Source organism: Kryptolebias marmoratus, linkage group LG10 (assembly GCF_001649575.2).
Source record: "Kryptolebias marmoratus isolate JLee-2015 linkage group LG10, ASM164957v2, whole genome shotgun sequence".
Classification (NCBI taxonomy): domain Eukaryota; kingdom Metazoa; phylum Chordata; class Actinopteri; order Cyprinodontiformes; family Rivulidae; genus Kryptolebias; species Kryptolebias marmoratus.
The window spans coordinates 23,732,038-23,742,710 of record NC_051439.1 but is presented as its reverse complement, the minus strand read 5'-3'; the positions used below and the strand labels follow the sequence as shown (position 1 = coordinate 23,742,710).

At 48.4% G+C, this 10,673-nt stretch overlaps 1 protein-coding gene across 1 annotated transcript in view; it reads left to right on the top strand.

The window, feature by feature from the left end:
* Positions 1-581: 581 nt before the first annotated feature.
* arhgap5 (Rho GTPase activating protein 5) overlaps positions 582-10,673 on the top strand; it is a 28,632-nt gene continuing 18,540 nt past the window's right edge. Inside the window, exons 1-2 of the mRNA XM_037977972.1 lie at positions 582-847; positions 5,707-9,624. Coding sequence (XP_037833900.1) covers positions 5,908-9,624 — 3,717 coding nt within the window. The 5' untranslated portion in view covers positions 582-847; positions 5,707-5,907. The remainder of the gene's footprint in view (positions 848-5,706; positions 9,625-10,673) is intronic.

Sequence of the window (10,673 nt, the reverse complement as noted above, 5' to 3'; positions counted from 1 at the left end):
GGAAGGTGAAGCAGAACCGGGAAGGTGAAGCAGAACCAGGAAGGTGAAGCAGAACCAGGAAGGTGAAGCAGAACCAGGAAGATGAAGCAGAAGCGGGAAGGTGAAGCAGAATCAGGAAGTTGAAGCAGAACCGGGAAGGTGAAGCAGAACCAGGAAGGTCAAGCAGAATCAGGAAGTTGAAGCAGAACCAGAAAGGTGAAGCTGTCGGTCGGTTGCAGTAAAAGTAAACAAACAGAACATCGCTCCTGTTAAAAACTAAAAACACATCCCAGAATCTCAGGTGGTTTTTAAGTGTTTTTATTATTAAAGAAAGGTCATGTGACTCCAGGATTGTAGGCGGGGCTTAAAGCAATACATCCTCAGTGCACAGACTCTGGTTCCACAGATCCAACATGGCAGGTTCTGTTGGTTCGGTTCCCAACAACCAGAGCAGGAGGGAACAGGAGCTGGAGCCCACACAAAAATGGTTGGAATGGCACTTTATGGTTCCGTGGAATCAGAGGCTAACTTCAGGCCGGAGCCTGGCTGAGAGGAGGAGGAGGAGGAGGAGGAGGGGGAAGAGGAGGGAGCTCGGCTCACAGAAGCAGGTTTCAGCTTTCAGCGCTGCATTCCTCTCTAGCAGCGCCCCAACTATCGCTCTCACACCCGGACTAACCGTTCGTTTTACCGGGACTACACCTCCAGCACAGCCTGCCTCCGGGTCCGGTTCTGCTCCGCGCACGTTGGGGAGAGGAAAGAAGAAAAACCACGGGATTTATTCTGGAATTTTTGCTCTAAATGTGGGAATGCTTCCTCCTGTTTTCCGTGGAATGTGGATCTGATCAGGGAGCGACCATCATGTTATTAGGTGGGTAGGGGAATGCATCCGAACTGACTCCAGGAGCCCGGCTAGCAGTCTGTTCTGGGCCCGATAACCGACCACACGGTGCCCAGTTCAGTCGGAACCGGGGCCGGGGTGGGTTCTGGTGCGGTGGACCGGTCCGGTTTGGGTTTTTCCCGGGTGATCTCAGTGTGTGCTAACGTTAGCTCCGTGCTAACTCCCCCAGTCGGTATGCTAGGCTAACAGCCGCTGCTAGCTAATGTAGGGCTGGAAAAGGTGTTTTCTCTTCTCTTATGGAGTGTTCGGGCCGAACCGGGCCGAACCGGGTTTTGTTCAGGAGGGTTTGTCATATCAGTACCGAACCTGTGGGACCAGTCGGAACCACGGAGCCCTGACGCATTAAATTAACATGTTAGGTCCTGTTTAATTCCTGGAACCTGAGGTTTCTGTCGGCGGTTCTGCTCAGCTCGGTTCGGATCCTTCTCACTTTATTTCTAACATTTCATGTTTTCTCCTGAAGCCTCGGACCCAAACCAGGTTTCTGTCCCAGTTTAAACTAATTATTACAGCTGAGGGGATTTAACAGTCCCTCACTTTTAGTTCGGGAGTTGTTGGGTTTCTAAAGTCCGGGTTCGGGACCCGCTGGGGGTCGTAGATAGAAAATAGATAGATAATCTCCAGAAATTAGAATAAGTATAAAATGTTTGCTGATTGCATGCTTTTGTTGTGATTGTTCCGAGAGATAAAACAGTCATAAATGGATCTAAATCCTTCAACAGTCGCATTTATTGGGATTTTATTTAACAAACAGAGTTATTTTAATAAACCGGGTTAGATTGGTTGGATGGATGTTGGATGGTGTTATGATTGGATGGATGTAGAGTCAGATCCAGTCTGTTCTCCTGGGATCATTATAGTATTATTTCTGTGATGTGTTGAAACACATTTTAAACTTGAAACGAGTCGTTCTGACAGCAGGAGGGTCTCTGGTTCATCCTGCAGAACCTCAAGAACCTGCAGAAACTCCTCCTGACCCAAACACAGGCCCGCCGTCATGGCTTTATTCCAGCCCTTTTTCTTTATTTTTCTTTCATTCTGGGCTGCACGGCTCAGGAAAGCATTGAGTTTTTACTGGAACCTGTTTGTTTAAAAGATAACTGAGTTTATTTGTTGTTTCTGTGCAGAACGAGGTATTCTCTCACTTCAGGGTCCATCAAACAAGAACCAACGGAGGACAGGAGGTTCTGTCATCATGAGAGAATTAGTTCATAAATGTTGAATGTAGCTGCTCAGACGTGGGCGTAGGAGAGGATTGTTGTGGTTTTCTCTGAATGCAGGTAAATGTTAGTTTGTGGATGGAGGCAGCTGACCTGGGAGCTGATCTTCTTCCACCGTGGACCTTCAGGTTTATGACCTTCAGGCCGCAGCTCTGATCTGACCTTAAAGACGACGGCTTCATTGTTTAGATGCTGAGTCAGCATTTGCTTGATTGTTTTCCTGGTTCTAGTTTCCTCTGAATGTTTCTGCTGTCAAACTGCTTCGGCACATTTTGGTGTTTTAACCAATCATTCATCGTTCAGCTTGATCAGAAACAGGGAGCTGTGGCTGTTTTACTTTTGAATTATTTGACTGTATTTACAAAGATTTCCCCTTCAGAAACAACCCTCTCTGAAATCTGGTTCAGCTGCTGTTTCAGTTTTTAGCTGCTGTCTTGTTTTTAGCTGCTGTCTTGTTTTTAGCTGCTGTCCTGTTTTTAGCTGCTGTCTTGCTAACTGTAGCTTTTAGCTCCTGTTCTGCTGTTTTACCATCATGTAAGGCTCAGCATTGTCTCTGAATTTTCACAGAAATGGTTGTTTTTGTTGTTTTTGTGTCATTTTTGTTTAGCAGTTTCTAGAGGCTGCTGTCATGACAGGTGGGCGATCATGTAATTGTCTGTCTGTTAGGCTCATGTCTCACTGATCTGTAGCTGCTGGTGACAGATTAGATTATTGATTATTGTGGTAGCAGCGGAGAGTCATCCCCAACAATCCTCCAGGGGCTAACGGCTACGTGTCAAGCTTTGACGTGCCGGATGGCGGGCGATATGCACTCCTTCCAGGAGGGGGTCTGAGCTGAGATAAAACAAACATTTCTTGTGTTTGGCAGCTGAGAATCGTCAGGTCAGTGAGGCGAGCTCTTAGTTTGAGTTGGTAGAAACAAAATGTTTGGGAAGCTCAGATGTTGCTCAGATGTTGCTCCTTCTGGTTTTAGGAGGAACTTTAGGTTTCTTCTCTGGATGTCTTTGTGTGTGTCTCGGGAAGCGGCTGGATTTTGGATTGATGCTAAAACTCTGGATGGATTTATGAATAAAAGTTTTGCCTCCCTGCCGTGTGTGTGCTGCTGTGTTTTAGGGCTTAACAGCGTTTAGCCATCTCTAAAACCAGCCTGCAAAGTGATACCTTAATCCCCCCGCAGCCTCAGCGTGAGCAGAATAATCACGACGCTTCGGCCCACGTTTAGCTGTTAGCACAGCACAGATGCAGGGTGGGCTCTGCTTCTGGCTCTTCATCTTTCTAAGACTACCAGAGGCTCCTTCCAGGTGTTCCCAGCTGCTGGTGTGCAGGTGAGCAGAGACGAGCCGAGCGCTGGGCGCTGAGCGCTGAGCTGGCAGCAGCGGGGATGATAACAGCTGAAGAAATGTAAAACAGATGCTTGAATTTGAATGAGCTGACCTTCCCAAATATTGTGGTTTAGATGGGGAAATGTGTCTGTGATAATTGGCTGCTTAATTTAACAGGAAGTAATAAGACTCCAGATGTTCTAAGGTTCTACGGTTTGAGTTCCTGGTTCTGCTCGTTGTTCCCTCTGTAGCTGCAGGATGTCTGCAGCTAATCTGTGCGTACAGACCTCCACCCTGGACTAAAACCCTGCTAACATCTGACTTTAAAACCTTTTTATTTGCTGTTTACTCCCAAGTCCAGTGGCTCCACAGGGTCATCAGGTGAACATGTAAATTTGTGACGACGGAACGTTTATTATTGCTAAAATGCACAAATACAAATGAAAGCGCAAAATACGCAAAACCAAAAAAAAAATAGAAATATAAGACTGAAATAAAATGTGCAAGTTTTAAATTTATGATTAGGTGTATCTGTACACCAATTAATTACATTAAAATTGTTACATTAGTTCCTCAGATATTTTACTAACTGACCCAAATGCACCATAACAGTCCTCCTGCTGCTGGAGGACAAACTGTCCACATGTCCTCCCTCTGCTGCTGGAGGACAAACTGTCCACATGTCCTCCCTCTGCTGCTGGAGGACAAACTGTCCACATGTCCTCCCTCTGCTGCTGGAGGAAAAACTGTCCACATGTCCTCCCTCTGCTGCTGGAGGACAAACTGTCCACATGTCCTCCTTCTGCTGCTGTCTTTACCTGCTGAACTCTCCATGTTTATACACGTAGTATAATTAATGTGTTCTTTTTCCATGGAAACTACACCTGGACCACTTCCTGTTTGTCTCTCTTGTCCTTCAGCTGATTGAGACAGATGGCCTCCCATCCTGAGCCCGGTTCTGGTTCTGCTTCTGCTTCTGCTATGAATGAGATGATCTTTGGTGCTGTTTAAACTGAATGAAAACACTCAGTTTCCTCATCATTTTTTGTCTGAAACTCTGTATTTTTGGTTTCTTTAGCTGTTCGAGCAGAGAATGAACTGGAAGCTTGTTGTTTTTTGATGGATATTGAAATAAGTCCTGACTGAGTTGTTTAATTGAGAGCGTTTTAGTCTTCAGACATGAATATATCTGTTTGTAAACTCTGTGCTCCACCTGTCCTGGAGCTGAGAGCCCTTTTTACCAGGTTGTTGTTTTCCTGTCAGGTGTGTCGTCAGGTATCTGTTCAGTCACTATAATAACGTCTTGTTGGATTTGGGAACCTGACAGACCGGCTGGGCGGTTTACTCTCACTCTTTCATTATTAACTGATTTTCTGGGTGTGTTCAAACCTCAGGTCAAACATTTAAAGGATTTTATTTGTTTGAAGTGATTGTTCTGATCATTCACAGATGGGGGTTTTAATAACATGTTAAAACTGTAGATCTACACACACACACACACACAGACACACACACACACACACACACACACACAGAGGTGACATCATCTCCTTGGCCTGTAGAAACAGTCGGGGGAACCTCTCCTTGTTTCCAGTGAACCAGATTCCTCCTGTTTCTCAGGCTCAGCAGTTAAATGTTCACTTTCAGTTCCTCACCTGGAGGACACGTCCCCGTCACTGTCCTGCAGCGTAACGGTAGAAATATTCTACACGCATTTATATTTTTCTACATTCAGAAGCTTTAAAAGCAAAAGTTGCAAACAGCAGAATAACCATTCAAGGCAAAATGAGTGAAGACAACGTAATCAGAGTTATTTTACCCCTCATCACAAATCTGAACGGATTTCTCTGTTTTTTTGTTTGTAATTTGTAATAATGGCAGTTTGTAGGTCAGCGGCTGTCCCAGGGCCGGACACGATATCCTGCACCAACACAAAATGTCCAAACGACTCCTCTTTTCACGCAAAAAGCTGACCTTACTGAGCTCAGTCCATGATTTTATATAAATGTCATCATCTCACTTCTAAAGTGTTTAGATTTTGCAGTTTAAAACGAAATTATTGTATTTTCTTGTATTTATATTGGTTGTTAAATGTAATTTGGCAGCCTTTTTTCAGTTTTAATAAGAAAAAACAAGTAAACATTTTTGACTAATCAGCATGTTTCTTATAACTTACTGTAACTCTGAATAGATGTGTTTGATAAAGTGTAAGTTGCTGTAAAAGCAGAAGAATAGTTTTTGTTTTGCCTCTCCTGTCCTGACTGTTTTCTGGTCTCTTGTCTTTCAGGGAGGTGATAAACGGAGAAGCTGGCTGCTCCATCCCGGCTGGAGGATTCCCGGGACAGGAACTGAGAGCGACACGGAGACAAACGTTCAGCAGAACAAAGGAAGGATGAAAATGACAGGGCCTCCAGACCACTGACACTGGAATGATATCCTGAACCTTTTCTCTGAAAGTAAGCAGGTCAGCGATGAGCGGGGGGATATAATGGCCAAAAACAAGGATGCCCGCCCCCCGATATTCGCCGTCAGCGTGGTTGGCCTCTCTGGGACGGAGAAAGACAAGGGCAACTGCGGCGTGGGCAAGTCCTGTCTGTGCAACAGATACGTGCGTCCAGATGCAGATAATTACTACTCTGAGCACACCTCCGTGCTCAGCACGATAGACTTTGGAGGACGCGTGGTCAACAATGACCACTTCCTGTACTGGGGGGACGTGTCCCATCGAGGAGATGAGGGTTTGGACTGTAAAATCCAGGTAATCGAACAGACGGAGTTCATCGATGACCAAACGTTTCTTCCTCACCGGAGCACAAACCTTCAGCCGTACACCAAACGAGCCGCAGCGACCAAGCTGCAGTCTGCGGAGAAGCTCATGTACATCTGCACGGACCAGCTGGGCCTGGAGCAGGACTTCGACCAGAAGCAGATGCCCGATGGAAAGCTCAACATTGACGGCTTCATGCTGTGTGTTGACGTCAGTAAGGGTTGCAACAGGAAATTCGACGACCAGATGAAGTTCGTGAACAGCTTGTACTCACAAATGGTCAAGTCAAAGAAACCGATCGTCGTCGCTGCAACGAAATGTGACGAGTGTGTGGACCAAAATCTACGGGACCTGCAGGCCTTCGTAACCAGTAAGAAGAACTTGATTCTGATTGAAACGTCGGCACGCTACAATGTCAACATAGACCTCTGCTTCAATGCCCTGATCCAGCAGCTGGATAAAACAAGAGGAAAGCCTAAAACTGTGTCGTACCTGGAGGCCTTCAAGGTGCAGCGGCAGCTCGTTGCCTCTGCTACAGACAAATTTGACAAACAGATGACTCAAACAGTGAGAGATTATCACACCACGTGGAAAACTGTAGTAAATATCCTGAAGGGCCAATCGGACTACGATGAGTTTATCACCCTGGAGGGCTCCCGTAAAGCACGTAACATGTTCTCGAAGCACATCGCACAACTAAAGCAGGAGCACATCAAGAAGAGGCGAGAGGAGTACCTGACAGCTCTGCCGAAAACCCTCAACAACCTCTTCAACAACCTGGAGCAGGTGGAAACCCTCTCCTGGCCTGAGGCGCAGAATGTAATCCACAACCACCCCAATTTCCAGTACTGGTTTGTGGTGCTGGAACACACGCCCTGGGATGAAACGGACCACGTAGATAACAGCGACCGCAGGATACCCTTTGACCTCCTGAATACACCTGAGGCAGAAAGGATTTACTATAATCACGTCCAGCACCTGCTGTCTGAGAAAAGACGAGTGGAGATGAAGGAGAGATTCAAGAAGACGCTGGAGCGGGTCCATTTCATCAGCCCAGGGCAGCCGTGGGAGGAAGTCATGTGTTTGGTCATGGAAGATGAAGCCTACAGGTACATCACAGATTTAGATCGGAGGGATGTTTACTGTAGGCACCAGCAAGAAATAGTTGAAAAGGCCAAAGAGGATTTTCAGGAAATGCTGTTTGAGCATGCTGAGCTTTTTTATGACCTTGACCTGAACGCCACGCCAAGCTGCGACAAGATGACTGAAATCCACAGCGTGCTGAACGAGGAGCCCAGGTACAGAGCACTGCAGAAACTCGCCCCAGACCGAGAGTCGCTCCTCCTCAAACACATCGGCTTTGTTTACCACCCTACGAAAGAGACGTGCCTGAGCGGGCAGAACTGTGTGGATCTGAAAGTAGAGCAGGTTTTGGCCAACAGGCTGGTGCAGCTGGACCACGGGCGCTCCAACCACTACTACAACAGCGCCAACATCGATAAGATCAACCTCTGCCTCCTGGGGAAGGATGGTTTGTCGCAGGAACTAGCCAATGAGATCCGAGCTCAGTGCACAGACGATGAGTACACTCTGGATGGTAAAATTTATGAAGTGGAGCTTCTTCCCGTGGACGTTAACTCCACGCTGCTCTTTAGCCACACCTGGGTCACCACCTTTAAGCCTCACGGCTGCTTCTGCGTCTTCAACTCCATCGAGTCTCTGAACAGCATCGGCGATTGCATCGGCAGGATCAGAGCGGAGATCGCTCAGAGTCGACGGGATCGATTCCCTCAGCCGCTCCCTTTCATTCTTATCCTGGCAAACCAGAGGGACAACGTTTGCAAAAACATCCCCATCCTGCGGCACCAGGGCCAGCAGCTGGCAAACAAGCTGCAGTGCACCTTTGTCGACATCCCCTCTGGGGCCTTTGCTCGCAAGTTCACTGAGTTCCAGATAAAGCAGGGGCTCCGAGCTGTGCTGGAGGGCCTGAAGCATAACTTTGACGTGTTGGCTCCTTTGCCCTGCATCAAAGACCTGACGGAGACGGACCTGAGGATAGTCATGTGTGCCATGTGCTGGGATCCGTTCAGCGTTGACCTCATCCTCTCACCCTTCCTGGACTCGCACTGCTGCAGCGCAGGCCAGCCGGGTCAGAGCAACACCCTCATCCTGGACAAGATTATCGGGGACAGCCGGCGGCGGATCCAGGTCACCGTCATCTCCTACCACTCGGCTATTGGCGTGCGTAAAGATGAGCTGGTGCACGGCTACATTCTGGTTTACTCTGCCAAACGCAAGGCCTCCATGGCCACCCTACGGGCGTTCCTGGCCGAAGTCCACGATGTGATCCCGGTCCAGATGGTGGCGATCACCGACAGCCAGGCGGATTTCTTTGAGAACGACGCCATCAAGGAGCTGATGACTGAGGGGGAGCACATCGCGACAGAAATTGCCGCCAAGTTTACGGCGCTGTATTCTCTGTCGCAGTATCACAGACAGACAGAGGTTTTCACCCCCTTCTTTAACGAAGTCCTGGAAAAGAAGCTGAGCATCGAGAGCTCCTTCCTGTTCGACAGCTCATCCCGGGAGTGCACCACCGGCGCCAGCGAAGACGTCTTCCCCACGTCGCCTCACAGCCACTCCCCAGCATACAACACCTATTACCCAGAATCAGACGACGATAACGAGGCTCCGCCCCCCTACAGCCCGATCGGAGACGACGTTCAGCTCCTCCCTACTCCCAGCGAACGGGCCAAGTACCGGATTGACCTGGAGGGGAACGAGTACCCTGTCCACAGCACGCCTGTTGGAGACCATGAACGCAACCATAAAGTGCCTCCACCTGTGCGGCCCAAACCGGTGCTCCCCAAACCCAGTGTGAAAAAACTGGACCCCAACCTGCTCAAAACCATCGAGGCGGGCATGCGAGGGAACCGCAGGATGCCTCGTGGTCCAGTCACACACACCGAAGATGTGGAGGCCTCAGATAACTATGCAGACCCGGTGGACTCCCTCTTCAGACCCAGGCCTTCCGACATATACGTGGTGCCCGATGACCGTCTGGTCAAAGTGAAAAACTCCTTCGGTGTGCTGCCGAACCTCCACATAGGAGAAGAGGAAGAGAACGGATTTGACCGGAAATCTCAGGCCGCACGGCGCCCGTCGAAGTACAAACATCGCTCCAAAATCCTGTTCAGTAAAACGAAAGCCTACCAAAGACGGTTCCACTCCGACAGCGACGGGGAGGAGTCCTGTCCCGCCACGCAGAAGAAGAAGAAAGGACGAGCCCACCGGGGCAGCGAAGAGGACCCGCTGCTGTCTCCGGCTGACCCCTGGAAGATCGGGATCGATAATCCTGCCATCACCTCCGACCCTGAGCAGGATGACAAGATGAAGAAGAAGAAGAAGGGCCCCAAAGCGCCAAAAGAACCGAAAAAGGTGAGAGTTCTTCACGATGTTCTTCTGTCAGGAAGTTTGTTTCTTTGAAAACACCACCTAAAACAAATCACTGAATAACATCTTAAAATAAATGAGAAAACATCCAAACACAGTTCCAACAAAAATCCAGCAAATCATTTTAGTAGTTCAGTAAGGTGTCTGAGGGTCATTTCTAAATAACAACCCTGCTTCGTTTTATTTATAATCCTGTTTTTGTGATTGTTTGGAGTCAGATAACAGCGGCAGCTAGCTGTAGCACTATAAATGCAGCCTGGGGACAGTCCCTACAACAGTTTGATCATGTTTCTGCTAATTAAAGGCAGGAATGCATATCGCCCGTTTGGTTGCAGAGATGTAAAACTAAAAACTAGCAGAAACTGAAAGCAGCTCTTTGGTTCGAGTCAAACTGTTGGACAGAGTCCAACAGGAACCGACGCAGCAGAGCCACCAATCAGATAACAGCGTGCAAATCAGCAGAGAGAGCTCCTCCGGTGCTGCGGCGCCATGACAGCGGCTCCTTGTTGGATCTCTGATGATCAGAGCGGGAGTGAAGGGACGACCAGGAGATACAAAATGGAAGGTGTTTAATCGCTGTCTCGGCCAATTAGACGCCAGCTGTCGGCATGACGACGCTTTGAAGAGCAGGGGATTGTGGGAAAGCAAACCTAACTCTGAACCTTGTTACTCCCACCAGCGTTGGTGTCCTCCTCTTCATGTCTTCATCCACATGATTGTCCCTCCTCTTCCTCCTCCATCCCACTGGAGTTCTTTCTGTTCGCTGATTGTCCTCCTCTGTTGTCTCCTCCTCTCCTCCCCTGATGTCTCCTCCTCTCCTCCTGTCTCCTCCTTCTCCGATGTCTCCTTCTCTCCTACTCTAATGTCTCCTCCTCTGATGTCTCCTCTCCTCCTCTGATGTTTCCTCCTCTCCTCCTCTGATGTCTCCTTCTCTCCTCCTCTGATGTCTCCTCCTCTAATCTTTCCTTATCTCCTCCTCTGATGTCTCCTCTCCTCCTCTGATCTTTCCTTATCTCCTCCTCTGATGTCTCCTC